This window comes from Vulpes lagopus, chromosome 1, assembly GCF_018345385.1.
Source record: "Vulpes lagopus strain Blue_001 chromosome 1, ASM1834538v1, whole genome shotgun sequence".
Lineage (NCBI taxonomy): Eukaryota > Metazoa > Chordata > Mammalia > Carnivora > Canidae > Vulpes > Vulpes lagopus.
Window position 1 is genome coordinate 140,184,534 of NC_054824.1, and position 25,127 is coordinate 140,209,660.

At 43.7% G+C, this 25,127-nt stretch overlaps 1 protein-coding gene across 4 annotated transcripts in view; it reads left to right on the forward strand.

Moving 5' to 3' along the window:
* SETBP1 (SET binding protein 1) overlaps positions 1–25,127 on the forward strand; it is a 362,710-nt gene that overhangs the window by 249,849 nt on the left and 87,734 nt on the right. For 2 of the 4 annotated variants that reach the window (XM_041744020.1, XM_041743997.1), the window contains exon 4: positions 5,790–9,249. In XM_041744020.1, coding sequence (XP_041599954.1) covers positions 5,790–9,249 — 3,460 coding nt within the window. Of the gene's footprint in view, positions 1–5,789; positions 9,250–9,529; positions 12,801–12,841; positions 14,477–25,127 lie in introns of those variants that run through there. The other 2 variants (XM_041744008.1, XM_041744017.1) reach the window with 2 other exon arrangements.

Genomic DNA, 25,127 nt, shown 5'->3' on the forward strand with positions numbered 1-25,127 from the left:
GCTGCAGATGTCATAGCAACCGCAGAAGAGCCCCACCCCAGAGGAATTATGGTATTAAAACATTAGATTCGTGTTTTTAAAACTTCATTGTGCATCAGGATTATCTGGAGAGCACGCTTAAAATGCACATTTCTTGGTCCCACCTTAGGAGATAGCAATTAGTAGATCTGTTGTGGGACCCAGGAATCTGTATTAATAAACTTAGATGGTTCTGATACAGTGATCCAGGATAACATCTTGAGAAGCACCAGTTGCCAAATTAAGAGCTAAAGCTCCCCTCATTCCTTCATACCCAGGCATATTTTCCTACTCTTGTAAAGCAAAATATCTCACAAACAGTAAATTTAAATTATCAGTGTCAGCAGAAAGTAGCACAAACACAGCTAACCCAAAAGAGTAGTTTATCTCCCACAAAGTCATGCTTGATTTTTGATGAGTTATATGATTTTTCTCAGACCCAAATAGCCCTCTTCTCTCATTGCGACAACCTTACTTTAGATAAGCCATAGATAAGGCTGGGTGACTCATTTTCTTCCCATTTTTATGGATTTTTCAAGTTTTTATGCAGCGATCTAATGCTTGTTTTCAAAAGTAGACAGAAATCAAGTGCTTTTTAAAAAAATCTAACTTGTAGAAAATTTAAATGTATAAGATTTATGGTACATTGGTTGTGGGGGAGAAGATAGTTATCTACTTTACAAAATAATTCTTAACATTCCAGAAGAACTTGCTTCCATAAACATATCCTTTAGGAAAGAAATCTGTCTAGTTTTCAAAATGGTGGTTCACCGATGAACATTTGTCATCTAGGCTCAATGGGCATGGAAAGCACTGTTCTTATAAAAGTAAGCCACACCTTCAAAATGACTGTGTGGAGGCACCTCGGTGGCTCAGTTGGTTAAGTGTCTGCCCTCAGCTCAGGTCATAGTCTCAGGGTCCTAGGATTGAGCCCCACATCAGGCTCCCAGCTCAATGGAGAGCCTGCTTTTCCCTCTCCCTCTGCCCACCCACCCCCCACTCATCCACTCATGTGCTTTCTCCCTCTCTTTCTCTCTCTCGAATATAAATGAATCTTTAAGAAGAAGAAAAAAAAGGACTGTTTGTTTCACAAACAATTAATGGGAGTAGGGGAATAGCCAAGAGATAATGCTGAGCTTAGTTGGCACTAAAAGTTTTCTACAAAAATAATCAGCCCAATGTAGAATATCATCAGGTCTTCCCCTATTTGGTAACCATATTAGACAATACCTTTGCTATGGACAGAGGGTAGTATGGAGGCCTTAAAAGATTAAGGTCTTACTTGCAAAAAGACACAGAATCGAAGAGGAAAATGGAAACGTGTGCTAAGCGGGTCAATAAAGCCCCCAGCCAATAACCCCCATGGGGAATCCCATCCCAGAGCACTGGAAAGGAGGGAGGGGGAGACTGAATGCCCCCCTTCTCCTTCCTGGCCCCAGCCAGCATTGAGATAGCGGCCTGTTTTGCCATGTCCATCTCTGTCTCCGTGGAGTAAGTACTCAATTCTCAGTGAAGGACATATTGGAACTGACAGCTTCACCATTGTGTGTATAATATGTCATGGCTGACAGATGAAGAAATGGGATTCCGTGAAATGCAACGGGATATAGCCATCAGCCAAGGCTGGAGAAAATGCCGTGTTCTCCTGGACCCCTTAGAGAGTACTTCTTCTCAGACCCCCTTGCCCCTTCTCTGCATCCCATCTCAGTGCTGGGTTTAAAGCACCATTTCCCCCTATTAGTCCTGATCCTTTGTTGTGCTTCCCTTTTGTCCACCCTGCCCTTTGATGGTGGAGCCCTCTCAGCAGGGCAAATTGCAGCTGAAATGGTAGAAACAATGAGCTCAGGCAGTGTCCAGATGGAACCAGGCACACTTAACTGCATTACTTGCGGCTGGTCTGCCCTGGGTGTAAGTGAGCAGGCCCCACCTTTCAGCTGTGGAGTGAAACCCACCCCTCTGACAGTCACATGGCCTTCCCTAAAGGCAGAGTTAATTGGAAAGTGAAATAATTCACAGGAGATGAAGGAGAACTAACAGTAAAACTTGCATTGAAGAGGAGTTACCTTGCAAATGCCTTTCGTCCTTAAGTACTGGGGGAGGATTTGTTGTTGTTCAACACCTAATGCATTTGAGTGCTCCACTATCAAATGAAGGGTTAGCAGTTTATTGTCTTCTGTGTGCAGCGACATGTTTTGTTGTAATAAGGCATCTCAAACATGATTTTGTTTATTCACTCAACAAACATTGACTGGGAACTTTCTGGGTGGTTTGCTTTGGAGTGGGCACACAGGATAAGGTAAATGAGTTTCTGACCTCAACATACTTACAGTCTAGGAGAGGGAGAAAAGTATACAAATAAATGGCACATGGCATTAGAAGGAGTGTGATGGATGTCTTTATGAGAGACAGTGGTGCATGCAGAAGGAATGACATAAGAAATTAGGCCAGAGGGGTAACTCTGTTTGCAGACAATATGTTGTAACATACAGGGGATTAATCTCACTATTGACAAAATGAAATACCTGTAGCGAACTGTGTGTTCCTTCATTCGTTCAGTAAACGCTTGTTGAATGCCTTGTATTTGCCAGGTGCTGTGCTTGGTACTTCTGTGATGGTGTATACAGGCTAGAAAGGGAAACCAGCATTAATTTGATTAATGCATGAATCAAATATAAAATTAAAACTAAGCTAAAAATACAACAAAGATGACCTATGTGATTTCATGAAAACTTTTAATAGGAGTATTTCTGTAAGGTAGGGGGCCTCCCTATGATCAAGCTGAGTTGACCATGAAGAGAGGTAATAAAGGATTCTTCTAGGTACCAAAAAGAAGAAGAGGGGGCAATAGAAAACAACAACAACAACAAAACTGTGAGAACCAGGAACCAAGAATTCAGGTTCATTATAAAGCCCCAGTGACCAGATCTAGAAAAGTCGGGTTGAGGGAGCAGGGAAAACAGGGTGACTTAAAAGTCCTGCTTTGCCAGGATCCAGAACAGTAACTCAGATTTTTTGTCCCACTGTGACATTGAATAAGTGCCACCATGAACCCTCACAAATGTTCTAATATGAGTGTTCAATTATTCTGTTGCCCTAAAGAGTAGGAAAGTTTGTTTCTAGGCCTTTTTGTGGACTTGTCATCCTATGAGTATATATACAGTGCCAACTAAAATCTAAAGCACAAATGACAAATTGGCAAAGTCCTGATTCATAAAAGATAAGTGCCATTAAATATTTTATGCTGTGAATAAGATTTCTGTTTTGTGTTCTTTTGTTTTTTTGTTTTTTTGGTTTTTTTTTTGAAAATGGGACAGCAGCCTACGTCCACAGCAGTAATGCCTAGCCGGCAAAGTCAAGTGGCAGGATTAGTTCTGTAGATATTGGTAATGGTGGTGTCCACTAAACATTGCAAGATGAGGGCAGCCTGGGTGGCTCAGCGGTTTAGCGCTGCCTTCAGCCCAGGGTGTGATCCTAGAGACCCAGGATCGAGTCCCACGTCAGGCTCCCTGCATGGAGCCTGCTTCTCCCTCTGCCTGTGTCTCTGCCTCTCTCTCTCCCTCTCTGTGTCTCTCATGAATAAAAAAATAAATAAATAAATAAAAAATAAACATTGCAAGATGAAGAAAAAAGTAAATACATTTTTTTGGTCTTAATTTTCTCCTGGGCACTTACAGGCTTAGCCTGGGAAGATTCTCTCATGATACTTAAAAACAGAGTCCATGGAGCACCTGCGTGGGTTAGTCAGTTAAGCATCTGCCTTCACCTCAGGTCATGATCCCAGGGTCCTGGCATGGAGCCCTATGTCAGGCTCCCTGCTTTGTGGAGATCCTGTGTCCCCTCTCCCTCTGCCTGCCATTCTGCCTGCTTGTGCTCTCCCACTGTCAAATAAATAAATAAAATCTAAAAACAAAAAACTAAGTGAGTCCAATGCTGGAAGTATAAACCAGATTTCACAAAATCAGGGAGGCAAAAAATAACCCCAGGGACTCGAGGAACTAGAGTGAAGGAAACCCTGCTTGCTTTACTGCATTGAATTTGACCCATAATGCTTTCTGACACCTCTGCTTTGATTCTTAATAGGGACTATGAAAAATGTTCTCTAATGAAGCATAAATGCTGGGGCATCAAGGGCAAATAGATCAGTGTAGATAGATGGTAGCTTCATGGATAGATACATAGATAAAGGCAGATACACGTTATAGGTTAAAACTTCCTAAATCCACTAAGCCAATCATCATTTACTTCTCAAAAGAGATACTATCCAAAACTTTCTTCATTTTACTAGTATTTCCCTTCTTTAACAAATCTTAGGATAATGCATCCTGTACGTTTACTATTTGTGTGTATAAAACAGGACTTACAATAAACTTTGAGGAATGCATCTTTGTAATGGTAGCATGGCTTAAAATCTGAGATGGTGTTAGCACACCTACATTAAAAAGTTTTAATGTCTCAGGGCATCTGGGTGGCTCAGTCCATTAAGCATCCAACTCTTGGTTTCGGCTCAGGTCATAATCTCAGGGTGGTAGGATTGAGCCCTGTGTCTGGTCTACACTCAGCATAGAGTCTGCTTGAGTTTCTCTCTCTCTCCCTCTACCCCTCTCCACCGGTGCATTCTGTCTCTCTCTCTCTCTCTCTCTCAAATGAATGAATCATTAAAAAAAAAAAAGTTTTAATGTCTCAAAACAATGTGTTCACTATCCACTGCCTTTGTGATTTTGTAGATACTGGTTATGTCAAGCCTCTAGCACATATCCTGCCTTTCCCAACTGAAGAGTCAGTCTAAGGAAAGTGCCAGAGTCTGGAGACTTTCCTTTAGAATTCATGTAGGGAAAGCACAGCTGACAAAGTTCAAAAGGTCATGATCTTGAATGACCATGCTTTGGGGGGGCACATTCTTCCAGGAGACTCAAGGTTCCTTTTGAGACTGTCCATTAGTTTTGTCAAGAGAGCAGTCAGTGCCTAACCCAGGCTTTGGGGTGTCTCAGAGTGCTAACTCCCAAACCCCGAGCTGCTCCTAGAGTCAGAAGGATCGGAGGTCTTTTGTGTTTCTTTCCTGCTTCATTTCTTCTTCTCTGTGTCCATGAACAGCTGCCGTGGCCCCACACATTCTTCAGACGTCCCCCTCAGTTCCCCAGCTCGTGCTGTGTTACCTTGCTGCGGTGGTTCTCAAGGAGCTACTTGTTTTAGCACAGAGATGTGTATCTCCTGGGTAAAGTGCAAACAGAAATGGACTTTAGTAGGAGGAAGCAAGGGAAAGACGTGAGTTGGAGGGGAAGGGGGAACAGAAATCAGAGGCAGCTTGAGTTAGGCGAAGGGACCAGGGAGTCAGAAAGTCTCCTGGGCTCTGCCACCATGAGCAGGACTCACTATTGTACAAGTTTCGGCTTTTCCATGCCTACAATTAAGCACTGAGCTAAGTGACCTGCAGGGCCTGATCTCTCTCTAAACAGTTCTTATTCCAACATTGCATTCAAGCAAAATAGGTAAAAGTTCCTGTTGCTTGAGTGGGGGGAGGTAGGAAGGAGCAATGAAGACAGCAACTAAAGCATCCTTAATAATATTCCAAATCAGTACAACATATTTTTGCTTGTGCAAATGAGAAAAGTTCTAAAAGAATTCTGGAATTAAAGGTGGTTGTTTCCAACTTTCAAATAATTAAGCCTTTTGACATTGAATTTTAAAGAGCTCTAACATGCTCATCTTTGTTTCTCTCTCTCTCTCCCCCTCTCTCCTTCTCCACTTATCACCCTCTCCCCCCCACCCCCCAGGCTTATGAGCGGCCACAGAAACATTCAAATCTCCACTATGACCCAGGCCTCCCACAGGACGTCACCAGTGACACCTTAAAACCAAAGCACCAGCAAAAAAGCAGCAGCCAGAACCACATGGACTGGTCCACCAACTCTGACAGTGGACCTGCCACTCAGAATTGTTTCATCAGTCCGGAGTCTGGCAGAGAAACTGCAAGCACCAGCAAGATCCCTGCTCTTGAGCCCATGGCTTCCTTTGCAAAGGCCCAGGGTAAGAAAGGCAGTGCAGGGAGCACATGGAGTCAGTTGTCCAACAGCAGCAAAGATCTGCTCTTGGGAGGTGTGGTCCCATCCCCGGGCAGCCACAGCTCACCAGCTGCACCTAGCAGCTCTGTAGAGTGCAACGGGCTTCAACCTTTGGTAGATCAAGATGGAGGAGTTGCAAAGGAGCCCCCAGAACCACCTACTCTAGGCAGCAAGAAAAAGTCCAGTAAAAAAGATGTGATAAGTCAGACCATATCAAATCCAGACCTGGACTGGGTCAAGAATGCTCAGAAAGCATTTGACAATACAGAAGGGAAAAGGGAAGGCTACCCCACAGATAACGCCCAAGAGGCATCACCAGCCAGGCAGGGTGTGAGTTCTATCAGTAATCCCGAAAATGACTCGAGTCATGTCCGGATTACTATCCCTATCAAAGCACCCTGTCTAGATCCAACCAGCCATAAGAGGAAAAAGAGACAGTCCATCAAAGCAGTGGTGGAAAAGATCATGCCAGAGAAAGCCCTGGCTTCTGGAATCACTATGAGCAGTGAAGTGGTTAACAGGATACTTTCCAACACTGAGGGAAACAAGAAAGATCCCCGTGTCCCTAAGTTGAGTAAAATGATGGAGAGCGAGTCCCCCTCAGTTGGCCTTGAAACAGGTGGAAATGCCGAGAAAGTCATTCCTGGAGGTGTGTCTAAGCAGAGGAAGCCACCCATGATCATGACGCCTCCGACATGCACGGATCACTCTCCTTCGAGAAAGCTGCCGGAAATCCAGCATCCCAAATTTGCCGCAAAACGGAGGTGGACATGCAGCAAACCAAAGCCCACCAGTATGCTTCGGGAGGCAGTCATGGCCACCTCTGATAAACTGATGGTGGAACCGCCATCTGCCTACCCCATCACCCCATCCAGCCCTCTGTACACCAACACAGACAGTCTTACTGTGATCACACCGGTCAAGAAGAAGCGGGGGCGGCCAAAGAAGCAGCCCCTGCTCACGGTTGAGACGATTCACGAGGGGACTTCCACCAGTCCTGTCAGCCCCATCAGCCGGGAGTTCCCTGGCACGAAGAAAAGAAAGAGGCGACGCAGCCTAGCCAAGTTGGCCCAACTAGTGCCGGGAGAGGACAAGCCTATGAGCGAGATGAAATTTCACAAAAAAGTTGGAAAGCTTGGGGTGTTGGATAAGAAGACCATCAAAACCATCAATAAGATGAAAACACTCAAGAGGAAAAATATCTTGAACCAGATCTTGTCCTGCTCCAGCAGCATTGCCCTGAAGGCTAAAGCTCCCCCTGAGACCAGCCCTGGGGCAGCGGCAATTGAGAGCAAGTTGGGCAAGCAGATTAATGTCAGCAAGAGGGGAACCATCTACATTGGCAAGAAGCGGGGTAGGAAGCCGAGAGCAGAGCTGCCACCCCCATCCGAGGAACCCAAAACAGCCATCAAGCACCCCAGGCCTGTCCCTGGCCAGCCGGATGTCCCAGCCGTGCCTTCCAACTTTCAGTCTCTCGTGGCATCTTCACCAGCAGCCATGCACCCACTTGCCACACAGTTAGGTGGGTCCAATGGCAACCTGAGCCCCGCCAGCACTGAAACCAACTTTTCCGAGTTGAAAACTATGCCAAATCTCCAGCCCATCAGTGCTCTTCCAACCAAAACCCAGAAGGGAATCCATGGTGGAGCCTGGAAGCTGTCTCCGCCCAGGCTGATGGCCAACTCACCCTCCCACCTTTGTGAGATTGGGTCACTCAAGGAAATCACGCTGTCCCCTGTGAGTGAGTCGCACAGTGAGGAGACGATCCCGAGTGACAGTGGCATCGGGACAGACAACAACAGCACGTCTGACCAAGCGGAGAAGAGTTCAGAATCCCGACGGAGGTACTCTTTTGATTTCTGCTCCCTGGACAACCCGGAGACCCTTCCGTCTGACACCAGCACAAAGACCCGGCACGGCCACCGGCAGAAGCATCTCATGGTGGACAACTTCCTGGCCCACGAGAGCCTCAAGAAGCCAAAGCACAAGAGGAAACGGAAAAGCCTGCAAAATCGTGATGATCTCCAGTTTCTGGCAGACCTGGAAGAGCTCATCACCAAGTTCCAGGTGTTCAGGATCTCCCACCGGAGTTACACCTTCTACCACGAGAATCCGTATCCCAGCATTTTTCGGATTAATTTTGATCACTATTACCCGGTGCCATATATCCAGTATGACCCGTTGCTCTATCTTCGCAGGACTTCAGACTTGAAGTCAAAGAAGAAGCGTGGTAGGCCTGCAAAAACCAATGACACCATGACAAAGGTGCCTTTTTTACAAGGGTTCAGCTACCCTATTCCCAGTGGAAGTTACTATGCACCCTATGGAATGCCTTACACATCAATGCCTATGATGAACCTTGGTTATTACAGTCAGTACCCAGCTCCCTTGTACCTGTCGCACACACTAGGAGCGGCATCCCCATTCATGAGGCCAACGGTGCCACCACCTCAGTTCCACACAAGCTCCCACGTGAAGATGTCTGGTACGGCTAAGCATAAAGCAAAGCATGGGGTCCACCTGCAGGGACCTGTCGCCATGGGCCTCGGTGACATACAGCCATCCCTGAATCCTCCCAAGGCAGGCAGTACCAGTCTGTCCGGCAGTCGGCTCCACAAGAGAAAACACAAACACAAGCATAAGCACAAGGAAGACCGGATCCTAGGGACCCATGACAACCTGAGTGGTCTCTTCACAGGCAAAGCCACAGGCTTCTCCAGCCACATCCTGAGCGAGCGGCTGAGTAGTGCAGACAAGGAGCTCCCGTTAGTGAGCGAGAAGAATAAGCATAAAGAGAAGCAGAAGCACCAGCATAGTGAAGCCGGCCACAAAGCCTCTAAGAACAACTTCGAGGTGGACACCCTGTCTACACTGTCACTTTCTGATGCCCAGCATTGGACACAGGCCAAGGACAAAGGTGACTTGAGCAGTGAGCCTGCAGACTCGTGCACAAAAAGGTACTCTGGCAGTGGTGGGGATGGTGGCAGCACCAGACCGGAGAGCCTGGATGTGTTCAGTGACATGAACCCTTCGAATGACAAGTGGGACAGTGACATGAGCGGGAGTAAAAGGAGGAGCTACGAAGGCTTTGGGACATACAGGGAAAAGGACATTCAGGCCTTCAAGATGAACCGCAAGGAGAGAAGTTCTTACGACTCCTCCCTGTCTCCAGGTAAGGCCTCATTTCTCTCCAAACTCAGGCTGTCTTATTATTTAATTGCTGGGGTCTCTGCTCCAGTTGTCTGCCGTCATTGGCACATTACATTCACTAGTTTGAAAAGAGGTAGGAACTGAATGAAAATGGGCAATCTCACACACTGGAACATATTTTTTATTTGGTATTTACTGTCTTTCCTCTCTGAGTCATCACCTGGGCACTGTGGGCCCAGAAACAACCCCAGTAGCTACCTAGACTGCAACCACACCCACTGTGTTTATGCTTTTTATTAAAGGTGCTAACCTTAGGCCCTCATCCCATCTGATGGTGCAGTTTGCTAGTTGGAAAGAAACCTCTGAAACTCGCTAAAAAATGCCAACAAGATCCCAAGAATGTCAAAACTGGATGGGAGTGACACCTCATTTATCTGGCATGCCACCTCCAGAAGTCACACACCCTAGGTGAGGCATCTATAATGGAGCCATTGGAAGCTACTGACCAGTGACTCCTCAAGTGTACCTAATGAGGGAGCCATTGCTCCAGGCTATATTGTCCTCTTGTTGTCCTTGGGCATTTGACCCCCAGAGTGAAACCCTGGCTCATCATTTCCCCGCATCAAGGGGAGGGAGCCTGGCAGAAAGGTGTTGCAAACCTCCTGCCCCCATGGGACCTTAGTGCTGTGTCTCTTGGCATGTCCACTGGGAATGCGACTTTGCCCGCTAATCTCTAAACTTGAAGTACTGGTTGCTACTAGAAAGAGCTTATTCCTTGTCAGTTACTGGTGGAATTTCCTTGCTAACTTTCCCACCCACACAGACCTTCCTTGCCACAGAACTTGACACTTGTGCGTAAGTATCCCTTTGTCCCTGTCCACACGTAAGTGGTAAGAATCTTTTGGAACAGAACAGTTGTCAAGGAGGAAAAAAATAGAAGCTCCTTTCCTAGGAGCTGCAAAAGCTAAAAGGATTTCTCCTGCTTCCCCTACCCCCAGATAATACAAAGCACTCTGGACATAGCCTGGTTTTGAAAGACGAATCATCCCTGTTTCAGGTTTGGGTATAGGGTTTCTCCTCTGTTTGTGATGTGTACCCCTTACTTGTCCTCTTCCTTCCCGGGGAATCCGTTATTAGTGAGGGTGAGGGCAGTCTATTCATGAGGAATTAGAGTCATTTCTCTAGGCCAGCAGACTTCAGAAGAAATATGGTTATGAGTTAGAAACCACTTAAGGATTGCCCCCGAATTGCCACTAGCTTTGAGTTGCTATAGTGGTAGATATTCTCCTTGGTTAATGAAGAGACCAATTAGCAGTCATGTTTCCTGCCAAAGGTGATAAATGGCCCACACTTCATGTTTGCCCAAAGAGGATGTTTTCATTGGGGTTTCTCTGTTCCTTATAATCAGACTTTGTTGGAGGTACTTGTTTTTTATGCAAAGCTCAAATTAAGCCACTTGGATAGGAGTTGCTAGATAAAACTTTTACATGAGAAAAACTACTGCTTTCTCTTCCAGTATGGTAACATTGATCCACAGGTCCAAAACCAGCCATGGACAAGAGTGTCTTCTTACATTTTGTATTTTCTTGGCATTAGTTAGCAAAAAAAAAAAAAAAGAAAGAAAGAAAAGAAAAGAAAAAAGAAAAAGAAAAAGAAAGAAAAAAGAAAAGAAAAAAAAAGTGATGATGACATGTTATTGCTAAGAACCTACCAGCAGGGATCCTAATTTAACAGACCTGAGAAGTGAGATCTCAGAAGCCAAAATCTCTTTCCATTATTGCTCATTAGGTTTCTCAGCAGTCTTAGCAAGATTTTTCTCTGGGTGGACTGGATCGCATAGTGCTGGTTGACTTCATGATGGTTCCCAGCTGGAGATCCATCTCTGATCCCTGTGCGTGTTTCTGAAGGTGCCCACCCTCTGGCCAAACAGCTCTCTTGGGGTTGGCACTCACATAGTGGCCACTACTTTTGTCATAATTCCCTTTCCTCCCCCCATCTTTTCATCCATTCTTCATCCAGCCACATCAGGTGGAAAGAAACAGGCTTCATAACAGTGTCATAAAGGAACTGGATTCAACCTAAAAATTGGGTATGTGGGCCCAACTCTGTTATGTGTGCCCTTAGGCATGGCATTCTGTTTCTTCGGGGTGCTGTCTGCCATCTGTAACTGACAGGATAGAGCCAGACCTCTTTCATATAGCGTCTTTCAGTTCCAAACCATTTCACATGCATTTCCTCGTAACACCATGCAATCTTAGGAGAGAGGTATTTTCATTCCTATTTTACACACAGGACACTGAGGCTCAGAGATCAAGTGACCTGCTCAGGTTTAGAAAGCCATTACTTATTATTTTAATAAGCCCAGGGCTTTCGCCACTGCACTGCAGCTTGACCACATGCCACCCAGTAGCTAAGGGCCAGGTCTAGAACACACAGGTCTGGTTCTCAGCTCAGTACTCATATTTTCCACCATAGCTCTTCCTCTCGGATGCACATCCATTGTCCCATTACATGCCTTTCCCTAAGGCATCTCCACAGCGATGACGTGATGATTGCAGAGAGAGTAATTACGGAAAGACGACATCCCTTTATTCAATTTCCAACCATTGTAAAAGGACCCCCTTATGGCCCAGCCTTTCCTAGCCATCCCCTGGAAACATCTACAGGGACAGGCTTCCATCTGTGTTTTTACTGCAGTGCAGTTCTCAGAGTTATTTTCACTACTGCTTTGTGCCTATCTCTGTGTTACGTAAGTTTATTTGTTCTTCAACATTTTAGTGAATCATAATCGTTGGTGGTTTCTATGTCTATATGACTTATGTCTGTTGTCCCTGCACATCTTGTTGAATATCTTACTGGAGCAGATCAGAATCTTGATCACTCCCCTCCCTTCCAAGCTTTGGCCTCTTCTTGCCTATACTCTAAATGCCCCCCCTATTTCTGAACCCCCAAAGCATCAGGGGAGAAAACCTATCTTTAGTAGCACTTGTGCTTCAATATCAGAGTTTGTCAAGTCTCCCTGAAGAGTGTTCACACCTTAATATGACACACTCCAAAGTGCACCAAATCCCATTTAAAGGTGGGAGGCAAGTGGAGTGAGGTTACCGAAGACCTTCCAGAGACTTTACCTGAGTCAAGTTGTCTCTTCTATGGCTAATGCTGAGGGTCCTGCTCAAAGAAAAGCATTAGTATTTCTCACAACTTCTCTCCCTCCACCTCTTCCTTCTCACACTGGATTCACTCCCTTTGCATCTCAATGTCCTATTTCACATGAGCTAATCTTCTCTGAAATAGATATGGCATATGTAAAGATGTCATCCCTTAGCCCATTGAGGACCAGATTTAGGAGCTAAGTCAGGGGAAGACTGAGCATTCCCTGAGATAAGAGCTGATAGAAGTCATTACCATTATGGAGACAGAAATTAGAGATTTCATTTAGCTGCACGCTCCATTTCCTCTTCCTGCTTGGAAAACCCATTCTCCAACCCACCAGCCCCACAGATGGATGCAGTGTCTTGTTAGCCCCCTTATAACACACCTAGAGCTTAGAAGTCACAAAGACTCTTTGCCATTTTTCTGTGTTTTAGTCCTTCTGCTTTGTTTGTTTGTTTCAGAAGGCAGTGGCTCTTTTGACCTATTTTCTAAATGGATACCATCTGCTAAATCTCCACTTATAAAAATGCTGCCTGGGACCAATTAATGGATAAGTAAAGGGAAGGTGCAATCTACAGTCTCCCAAAGTTGGAAGAAGCCTGATGGGCCCTCACGTGTGCCTCTCTCCTTCCAGACATCACCATCTTTTGTGTACTGACATGCTGCAGATTCCCAGAAGAGCAAACCTGTCCAAGTTTGACAATACATAGTCAGAATGATGCCATATGGTCCCAAAGCCAGCTTCTCCTTAGGTGTAGAAGGGGTTTCTAGTGTGAGTGATATTTTTCCTATTGACCACTTAGGAATAATTTTTGCATACTTTGACCTAATATTATGCCAGGAACTTTAGACATCTTGACCACTGCTATCCAGAGTCCCATCAGATATTGGAGAAACAGTAAAAAGTCAATTTACCTATGTAACCTCTTAGTCCGATTCCATTATTAGTCAAGGTGGCCATCCAGAGCCCCCAGATGTCAGGTACTCTCTTCATGATGAATGGATTTTGAGAATGAATCCTTAGCTCACCTCTCAGATATCAGAATCCTGCTATGTAGTTGCTGGATTCCCTTGAGCCTAGGTGACTCTACCTTTCCCTGTGGCTTCTGTCTTGCCTTTTGCCAGCTCCTTTTATCAACACCATGGGGCATTTGGGGAGGCAGTCTCTGTTGTCATTCATGGGCAGGAAATGGTTGACCAAGACAAAAATAATACAAAACTCTTCTCCAAGCAGGCATCCAGATGAGGGAATTAACCACATAGATGAAATGATGTGAAAACTATACAAAAGAACCATGTGTGGGGAGCATTTTCTACAAATGGAATAGAAGGAGGAAGAGGACTTATGGGAGGAGAAAGTTAAGGGCAGGAAAAAAGGAAGAATGAAAAGTAAAAAGCTGATGAAGTGTAATCTGTTTAATCTTAATCCAAGTTGAATTCTGGGTCATCCTGTGGGAGGAAATGAAAAATAAAATAGCTAATGGCTGCTGTGTGGTTTAACAGGATTATGAGCACCTGGCCCAGTCTTGTCTCCTATACTAACTAGCTGAAAGACCTCTTCATCTTTTTCACTCTTTGTTTTCCCAGGTGAGACTGTGGTAAGAAAAGTTCTGATCAGACCTGACAGTCTCAGATTCTAAAAGTCTCAAATGTATACAATGCCATTTGAGTGCAAACACATGCACACCATGCACAGATTGGGCAGTTCGGAAGAAAATGATCAAGTTATTGGCCAAGTTGGCCAATTAATTAGCTGTGCAATAAAATTTCAAAACAGATCCCTCTGGTTCGTGTATTAAATTATGTGACTCACCCCATTCATCTTTGGCTCCAGCTACTTCCTCCAGCCATTTGATCTTACCATTCAAAACAGGTGGCACTCTCCATACCTGACCCCCATCAGCAAATTAGCTCACTCCTTGTGTATGTTGAAGCCATAGCTATCACCTTAGAAAAAAGGTTCGAGGGATCCCTGGGTGGCGCAGCGGTTTGGCGCCTGCCTTTGGCCCAGGGCGCGATCCTGGAGACCCAGGATCGAATCCCACATCAGGCTCCCGGTGCATGGAGCCTGCTTCTGTCTCTGCTCCCCCCTCTCTCTCTCTCTCTCTGTGACTATCATAAATAAATAAAAATTTAAAAAAAAAAAAAAAGGTTCGAGCACTCATGTGACCAATTGCATGGGAACAGACACGGCAGGCTTGCATTTATGTTTAGACTCTGAAGTAAAAGAATCTTAACAATGTAATATAAACACCTCATTTTGCTGATGAGCACGCTGAGGCTTATGAAGGTCAAGTGACTCACCCGATGATACATATCTAATTGGTAGAAGAGCTCAAACCTGGAAGCGTAACATCAGGGAGAGGGGAAGGCAGAGACAGAATAAAGGGGGGGGGGGAATAACTAGAAAGGTGAGTTGTGGAAGAGATGTTAAGCTATATGTTTTCTTTTGCTGTGAGCTGTTGTAAAAGGTAAGCATCTATTTGACAATAATTTGGTTTCCAGGCTGCCTCTGGGGACCCATGTTTGGGACTGGAAACAATCTTTGTGGGCTCTGATGGAAGTCATTTTTTTCCTTTTCTGTCTTAACAATTGCACATACTTATTTTATCGGGCCTCCCAAGGTTCTTCCTAAGGTTTTCTCTTGGAAACCAGGAATTAATCAAATTAAATGTTGTGACCCATAACTTTCTGGCAATGAAAGAAAAAAAATCTTAGACTCCCAGCATCTCTTTTTCCACATTAAAATCAGAAATCAAGCCATTCTGCCTTTGGAGCAAGAAGTCCCCAAGCCATTTATCTTCCTACAGTTGGCAAACGTTCCACTGTCCTGTTGGAAGTTTTTATTTATACCTTTGTGGCTTTAGGGAATTATGCAGATTCAGGTGTGGGTGCAGAGAACTTACAGTTTCGACAGACTTGGCTTTGATACAACATAGAGCATTTTCTGGCTAGAGAAATCAATAAAGCACTTTCCAAAGACTAGCATGTCACTGGGCAGAGATGAGGATGGTGGTGCCTTCGGAAGAACCCTCCAGAAACCCATCTCTTTCACTCTATAAATGAACAAGTGATGAGACTGAATACTTGCTAGGATTGTAGCATAGGCTCGTGCCAATATAATATTTAGTGCAAACTGGCTGAAGTCAAGGGGAGGGGGTGATAAAGACAAGGGAAAATGTAAAAAAGATTTCTTTGGTGACTGATAAACACACACACACACACACACACACACACAGCCTGGTGCAGTCCTGGGGGAAAATTTCAGGGATTAGTAACTGGATGTTTTTGCCCTCAAAGAGATTATAATCCAGAAGTCTTTCCTTTTAAAGCAGAGGAGGAAACCAGATGATAAGGGCCATCAGAAAACCATAGAAGTGCCAGAGCTGCCAAGATGAGAGTAAGCCACCTCTATGTTTTCAGTGGGTGTAGAGAAGCAGAATCAGGACATGCTTCTTTGCAGTAGTTGCCATTCAAGATGGATCTTGAAGGATGGAAGAGGCTTTTGGGGAATGGAGATGGTAGGGAGGTTAAGGGAGGCAGGGTGGGGGGACAAACGCAATGTAGAAAGGAAACCGGGTAAACAAGGTATCTAGGTAGAAGGAGCCAAGAAATATTTGAGAAATGGTATTTTTTCCAGTCTTGAGGTTAGGATCTGCAGTTGGGGATCATGACAGGTAAGGTCAGAAGACAGTGTTGTCCTCATGAATTAGAGGGTTTTTCCACATACCATGAGATTGTGCTTAATGAAGTAGGCAGTGGGGAGTCATTTTTTAAATAGGCAAAAGTCATGAAATGACAAAATTACACTTTTTCTTTCTTGACCACTCCCTTCCCCTGTAGTCTGCATTGGGTGAACTTGCTCCATCTTTGCACTCATATGATATTGTAACTATCCATTTCTGGTTTGGGTTGTACCCACCACCCAGCCTTTCCTTCCCCATCCTGGCACCCACAATATAAGTATAATAAAGAGATCATTACTCAGGTACTCGAGTGAAAAATAGTAATGAGTCATTCTTGATTCATCTCTTTCCCTCTCTAGCTCAAGTCAAAGATGATTCCAATATGTTGGCCCCAGATAACTGTAGCATATGAACAGAATTATAGAAATCAGAGAAAGAGTCTGGTTGGTGTGTAAGGAAATGAATTGTGAAGACAGCAGTTGACAGTGCTATACAGAGCAAGAGAAAATTATAGGGAATAAAGAAAAGAGGGGCCAACCTCAAAGAGAGGAGCAGAATAAGAGGGGATCAGGAAAGACACAGAGAAGGAATGTTGGAAAATGTTGGAGAAAAGCCAAGGAGTCAAGGAAAAATGAATTTTAAGAATGGGGTGGCCCTCAGGACCAGAAGCTGCAGAGAGTTCATGGGAGATGAGAATATGTATGAACATACTGGTGGCCCCAAGGCAACAAAAAAACTAAATATTATGTATTTAATGCCTCATATGGTTAAGCCTTGGTGGACTGTGTGCCAAATCCAGATGAGAAGGAGTTAAAGAACAAACACGTAATGAGAGAATGAGGCTCCAGGTGCATAAAATGAAACTTTGCTGTGATTCTAGCCATGCTCTGGCCTCTGAGGACATCTTATGTCTTAAGTCAGCCCTTGGTGGGAGGTGATGTAGCCAATCTTAATACATCTTAAGTCTAATATTCCCCAATTCTGGGAGCATTAAAACAATACCTGAACCTTTTATATTGTGATTCTGCCTTCTGTGAAGTCCATGTATAGAAAAAAAAGAGGTTATAGTATTTGAAAAGAGGTGAGAGAGTCTAGACCAGCTCCCCATTTTCCTGCTTCACAGACACACAGGCACTTAATTTTTTATCATGGTAATAGCTATTTGAAAACTTCCAAAACTCCTCCCTATGGTACATAGGGTGCTTGTTGGCTCTGCTCCTAAGAATGTGTGAAAGAACAGTCCTGGTTATCACAAGTTCTGATGAAAGCATCTTTTATTGAACATTTACTATGTGCAAAGTATTATAGACTAAAGCCCAACTGTTACTTTTCCAGAAGTCTTCACTACTTTGTGAAATGAAGTATATATGCTGATTCATAAAGAGCCTCTATTCTCAAAAATTATTGTGAGCACTTTAGTTACTTAGCATATATCACAGGGCCAGGGACAGTCAGAGAGACCAGAAGAAAAGAAAAAGCAAGGAAGGGCTCCTACTTCAAGTTCCCTATCCTATACTGAAAAGAGGCTAATTTAGCGTACACAAAACAACCAGGGAATAAATGCAGACCCAATTTAATCCATGCCAACCCAGCAGCCAAAAATGGGGGCCATAGGTATCCAGGATCAGGAAAGATAATAGTGTTCAAAAGACAAAATCCTGGAGCTGAACCTCAGAGAGTGGCAGTGTAGTGGATGAGTGTGGCCCCAGGTGGATGAAAATGTGCAGATGGGCATATGTGGGTGCTTCTCAAAGGCACCTGGCTTATGGGTGAAGTTAGCAGTTGGGTGGGGAAGGGTTTTTAAGAGGCACAGATGTCATACAGAGAATATGGAACTGTGTCCTAGAGGAAGGGGGGACACACTGACATGGAGGGGTGCTGGGTGTGAAGGGTGTTGAGCTTGGTGCTAGGTGCCTGGTGAAATGATGAAGTACCAGGAAACATGACTATCATCAGAGACCCATGTAATGCTATCAGGAGATAATAGATGGATATATACTCATATGCAAAGCAGTTAGAATAGTGAGAGTCCGTACATTTAATCACCAGAAATAAAAACCCATTCTATAGGAAGAGAGGATCCATAAAATAACTTTCAGAGTAATAAGTTGCATGTTGTAAAAGCAAGTGGCTATTGATGTTTGCCCTATTATATAAGGATTCAGAGCAAATCGGGGGCATTAAGAGGGGATCAGTAGGGTAGAGGGAGCACATCCCTCATGGAGCTTCTGCTGTGGTTTTCACGTTCTTCTGTGAAGGGGCTGGGGAGACCTGGAAGGTGGGCAGTGAGTCCATGCAGAGATGGGGCCCCCCTCGTTGATGGAGGATCTAAGGACACAGATGAAAAGCTTTCCCTGAGGCTGCATCTCCATCATCCTTACATCTGAACAGGGTGCTATGCTCTTCAAAGTGCATTTCCTTACTTTTATTTGATCTTCAGAATCCACTGAGGTTTGCAGATAGATGTTGCTCTCCCACTTGACAGGCAAGGAAATCAAAACCCAGAGGGTTAAAGTCTTTGTCCAAAGTCACCGAGCCAGTTTTGCACAGAGAAAGTACTGGGTTCCTGGTTTCCAGATATTTTTCTCATCAACTCCCTTTTTCCACTAGATTTTCTATGTCTTTGACATGGTCAATAATATGACTCAGGTTCTAAGTTATCCTTAAAGAACCCTTGCCAGTGGATTAAATAGTGGAGCCCAGAATAAAGCACTAGCAACTTGGGGTTGGCTAAAATTCATTTTTTTATATAGAAGGAGCTCTTTGGAGCCAGGATCAGCCAAGCCCAGGGTGTGAGGTTGATTCTGTGTGCAGAGTCTGGGCAATAGATTCCCCAGATGGAGCAGGGATACCCTGAAAATCACAAAGGACATACAAAGGAGGAATAAGAATATTCTTACACTAAATCACAAAACACCAAAACTAATATTAAAACTTTGTTGTTCTAAAGAAAAGTTTTACACAGTTGGAGGGACTTTATACATCTCCTAGTAAACATACAGAAACTTTTTCTGGAGAGTAATATATGCTGAAAATGAAAACAGAGTGGGAACAGGTCATTAAGGAACCCATGAGTTTGGGGCTATATCTCAAAAGTTTGGGAAGTTGTTAGACAAAAGACCTCATCCCCTTTCAAACGTCCATGAGAACTTGGGACATGGGCTGGAAGAACCATTGTTCTAAATCACTTTGTGATTATATTCCAAGTAAGACCAGGAGGCCACCAGGATTTTCTTATAGGATATACCTTTTATACTGTAATATTTTTTATTTCATTTATTTACTGTAATTACACAATTAAAAAAGTATCAAGTGGCTAAAATGTGTAAGACATACTACGGGGCGATATTATGACTTAAAGTATATAGGAGCACCTTGTCCTTCAGGGGAGGTGTTTTGGTCCTAGAAATCTGTGTTAATACGTCTTCTATGACATTATGAACCCCCTTCATGCTAGATACTATTTGTCTCTTCGATGTCCCGACAACAGTAATAAAAATGGATTCCCCACGCATAACATAAAGCAAATGAGCATTTTGAAAAACATTTATTATTTCTTTTATTAAATAAAAACAGGTATCTGCTAGTGTAGAAAACTTGGAAAATTTAGGAAATCATGTATAAGTAAAAACAAAATCACCCATAATCCCACTAAATAACCATTATACTAATGTAGACTGACTTTCTGCCCTCCTCCCCAACCCTCCCTAGGAGAAGCTACAGAAAGCCAACCCATGCTTCTTTCCCCCATTTTCCCTCCTCTCTCTGCTCTCCCCACCACCACTTTGATTGCCTGATCTTTTCAACTTCCCCTCAAGTACCTTCCCAGAATTGACCACAGTAACTTTTCCTTCTACATTCTGTGGTGTCATTGCCTTTAGAGGGGATTATGTTTTTGTTTTGTTTTGTTTTGTTTTGTTTTTTAAAGAAATGCAGCAGCAATTGGGCATGAACACCATCCAGATTTCCACACTGTCCTATTTAAGATCTCCACAAGAATCCAAGTGCCAGGACAACAACCGGGAAGGGGACAAATTAGTCACGGCTGAAATTGGTTGCCAAAATGTTTTCCCGAGAATCGCTGAGTGTTGAGTGTTTCTTCTCAGATCAGAATCTGACAAGGTGGGTGGAGAGGGGAGGGGATGCAATAAGTTGTCCAGAGCTTGAGATCCACAGCTCCACACCACAATGGGGGAATGCAACCAGTCAGTGTGGGTTACAAATGCCACACACACTTTACAGGCAGCCACACACAGAGTAAGTCTAGTTACAGTGCTCCAATTGGTCAGTGTTATTGTCACTCATACTGAGAATATTTAAGGGGAAGGAGACAGCTATTAATTATAGGTTTAGAACACAAAGGATTACCTCATACTTGCTTATTTTCCTTCCTGGCATACCTATGGATATTCCTAAGGTGAGAGTTGCTGTAAAGCCAATAGTTGCCATTGCAAAAAGCAGCTCTCCTCTTTTTTTTTTCTTTGATTCTTCCTCAACCAGGAAGTCAGAGTCTACTGTGCTGTGAGCTGGGTATCAGGCAAGAGAGAAGACAAAATCTTCCAGGAGACTTCTTAAGTCCTGCTGGATACTGCAAATAAAATTCTATTTTATCAAATAAAATAGCTGAAAAATCTTTCCTCATTGGCTTTTCCAAGATTATTTTTCTAGTTCCAGTTGGTATTAATTATCATGGAGTAAAATCTGTCCTGGCAGTCTTAGAGAGGAGAATCTTGTTCCTGGGTTTCTTCTCCTGTTACTGGTGAGGACTCTGAGCCATGACTCCTTTCAGGAAGTCTACCAGCACAGCACGTCAGAGCCACCTGCATAGGGAAGTTCCTCAGACCCCAGAAATACTTCCTTCATGTGGGCTGACTTTCCATTAGGCCATAGTTGCACCATCTTGGTCCCTAGCAAGGGGACCTCTACTTTGTTTTTCATTTCGTTGATCCTTTTGGCAATAATCAACCCAGAGCAAAACTCTAATTGCATCTATCTTCCCCTTACGGCTCTAACTAAATGAATATATTAATTATTGAAATAGAAAAAGAAGAATGGAGTAGTTTTTCATGAACTACCTAGGAAGGAAGCCATAGGTAAATGAATAATGATGTCAGATGTAGAAATATAAATTCCTATTGCAGGAAATCCAAAATTCTTTATCTGGCTTCAAAGAGCCTACATTACCTACCGTCACTGCCTCACCTTGTCTCCTGATCATTTTCAGCTTATTCCCTTGCTGTGAGTTCTCCTAAATCTCATTCTTATCCTACAGAAAACACCATAATTAGCCCTTCATCTGAGTCTTTAACCACCACCATTGCCTCTTTCACACAGAACATCCTCTTCTTTTCCATCTGGCTTCCAATCTTACCTAGTCATTTTCTTAGCCTTTCTGGCATCTGTCTAATATAACCGTAAAGTCTTTGCTTTATTTCACTCATTTATATATAGCCTTGAATTATTTACCTTTATTTTAAGTAAGGATGTCTTGACTCACTGAAATGAAATTTAAGTCATGGGGGGATCAGGATCGCACCATCCTCTGTTCGTAGCTTACACGACATTAAGATCTTACTAAGGGATCAATTGGCCAGGTTGATCTTGCAGACCACCACAGGTTCTTGGCATACACTTTGAGAAGCACCAGCTCAAGAATAAATTCAACAGCTTCTAAGGCAGCCTAGTAGAGCCAAAAAGACAAAAAATAAAAAACTCAGGAGTTAATGGCTCTCAGATGTAAATTTGGATGCTAAATCCCCCACTTACTGGTAGTGTGACCTTGGGCAATTTAGCCTTTTTGATCCTCCTTTTGTCATCTGAAAAATGAGGCTATTAATACCTACCTGGCAGAGTTTTATGAGAGTCAAATAAAAGCAGAATATACACAGGAGCATCCAGCACACTGCTTACTACACGATTGTTAATAATGTTCATTTCTTTTCACTTCCTCTTTGGATAATATATTCAAGCACAGAAAATACAAACCAGCAGATTGCTATAGAAGTCTTCTTTAAACAGCAGGCTTTCCCTCCCAATTATGCTCTTACTGGGATCACTTAAATCCCTTTCTGAACACACATACACACACACAGGGGCAGACACCAGCCGGACCACGGTTGTATTTGATGACAAAGATAAGGTGTCAGGATTATACAGTTATGGTGAATAAGTAACAAAATACACATTTCACTCAAAGTTCTCTTGAAAGCGGTGGCAATTTCAATCCTCTGGCATTTGGTCTGTCACAGCAAGAGTTTGTTAGCGCTATTCAGTAGCACCTGTTTTGCAGACCAATTTATCTACTAACCCTAGACATAAAAATGCAGTAAGAGAGAGACTAAGATTTGTATTCGTCTTCTACTGTTGCTGTGACAATTTATCACAAATTTAGCAGGTTGAAACAACACAGATTTATTATCTCACAGTTTCTATAGGCTGTTGGTCCGGGGGGCTCAGCTGGGTCCTCTGCTCAAAGTCTCATGGGGATGAAATCAAAGTGTGGGTAGGGCTCTTACTGCCTCCTTTACTGAGGGCTCTACGGTTCCCTCTCATTCAGGTTGCCGACCCATTCAGTTCCTTGTGCTTTTAGCACTATGGCCCCTGCTGACTGTTTCAGGGGCTGGTCTTTGCTTCTAGAAGCTATCCACATCCCTTATGCTTTCTGTGTGGCCCATCCATCAGTAGAGGTCCAATCTCTCTGACTCTCCCTTCTCTCTCGGAGCCCTGGACATGCCTCCCCGCTGACATACCCCATGCTGAATGCCCGTGCGTCCTGCCCCTCCTTGAACACGGGCACCAAATGCTTCCATACCTTCTGACTTCACACATGCCCTTTCTTTCTCCCAGGACACCCTGCAAAGGGGGAGATAAAACATTTGCTTCGTGACCGACCACCCATGTTGTTTGGAGATTTCTCCTTGCAATCCAGTAGATGAAAGTCTACTTCATGGGTCATTGTTGAAACACAATTTTAGAAAAGTCAATTATTAGACTTCACATTGCTAAACTGAATGACAAAGAACTCTGAAGGAAAACCATTTGTTTTTAGACTGGAGTAGCACTGGAGTAGCACAATGCTTCATGAAGGAGGTGTTGCCATAGTGGAGCCTAGAAGATTTGGTTGGATTTAGCCAGGTGGAGAAGAGAGAAGAGCAACTTGGGAGAAAATAGGAATATATATGTAGTATTCTTTGAAAAAACATTGCATGCAGTCATTACATATATACTTTAAAACTTTGGGGAATATAAAAATGAAAAAGATAAGGCTCCTGTATTTATAAAGTTTATAGTCTACTAGTTGATGTAGTTGAGGAGTAAAAAAAAGCAAATAAAATAATTAAATCACAAACTGGTAAGTTTGGAGAGACCTGGCATGACTAGCAGGGCCCGGTCAGCTTGACTTGATTGGCTAGCCATGGGGAAGGCTAGGAAGGAGGCATGCCTGGCTAGGTGTGGCCTTATCCGAGAGCTTCTTGTCTCATGCTAGGTTTCAATTAGGTGCCACCAGCAAGAGGGCACATCCAGGATCAAAGAAATGCCACGGTGATCACTGTGCCTTCTGCAGATTAGCCTGGCCATGATATGACTGACCTTGATCATTTAAGCAGTTCCAGGCCATCTTGCAATTCTGTGATATGTCTGAATAGCTTAACAAACCCTTTCACATAAGCAGACGATGGTAGCTTTCCCACTAATCCCTGCCTGAATGATTGAGTTATAATGACTTGCTCTTTGAGGGTGCCCGGGTGGGCTAATCGGCAACCAGAACCTCAGTTTGTAATCCAGGCCTAGCTTGCCTGCTAGGAGGAGGTGGTTCGGAATGTGTATTAAATCAAACTATTTCAAAAAAAAAAATCAAACTATTTCTCACTCCTCATTTCTTTTCACAGTTCAGAATCTGTGTTTTATTCCATGTGAAAAGGAAAATAGCTCTCTCGCTTGGATTTCTTGCTGACATTTCTCTTTGGTGGAGGTCAGGAGTGTGTGTGTATGGTGGAGGGGGGTTGTTCTGAATGCTTACTATTCCTCATAGTACAGCTCTGTGGCATTTTCATAAAATACCAACCACCAAAATTCTAGTAATCACAAAAACGTGTGTTTTCTCCTTATATCCACTAAGATTCTTTCTCTCATTAAAAAAAGAAAGTTCAGAAATTAAATTAGAAAGCTAAACTTGATATCTTTAAATTCTTTTGGTTTCAAGAAGAAAAAAGAAAAAAGAAAAGCTACAGTTTTTCTGATTTCCCTTCAGGAAAATGTTACTCCTGAATGAGGAAAATTGTACAAAAAGTCTGAAGAATTGCAACCCTGACATGAGGAGAGGATTTGTATTTCCTTGCTATTAAATGAGAAGAAGAAGAAGCCCGCAGTTATGTCTAATCTTTAGGAACGCAGTGCCCTGTCCAACCCACAAACTGTTGGCAGTATCAGAACACTACACAAAATGTTCTTTTAAGCTTACCCCCCCACACTCTCAAACCTTTCCTGTGAAGTTATAAATCTCAGCATTTAAAGACTCTTTTATTCAAATAAAGTATGGACTTTAGGTTGGGCCCCTTGGCATGCTTTCTGCTGGCCGCCTGCTGGAGAGACTGTCCCAAGAAAAGCAGGCAGACTTAGCTGGCTGGGGCCTTGGTTTGACTTTACTTGTGAAATCCCATTTGTCCCTCCTATACCCAGGACCTACTCTGAAGCTATTTAATAGCTCTGTGCCCAGAAGAAGTCTTACCCAACCCTTCATAACATCCTCTTGATTGTTTAGAAAATGAAATTGCTCTGAAGGTAACCCCACCGCCTGCTGCCTGCAGTTCCCTGTATTCTGTTTGTGGCCGGCCTCCTGATTCTGCCTACACACGCTCCTTCAGCATCATTGCAGCAGACAGATCTGTGTGGCCTGGGGTGTTGCTGTACCTGGAGAAATCCCAAATAGCGACCAGCAGATGCCCTGAATCTGCTGCTGCCTTGAGTCAGAGAATCCTAATTCTCCACACCTGGTTATTTTGCACTTTGGGGTAGTGACGTAGAGTTTGCAAAGTACATTTGTGCCCTTTCTCTCCTTGAT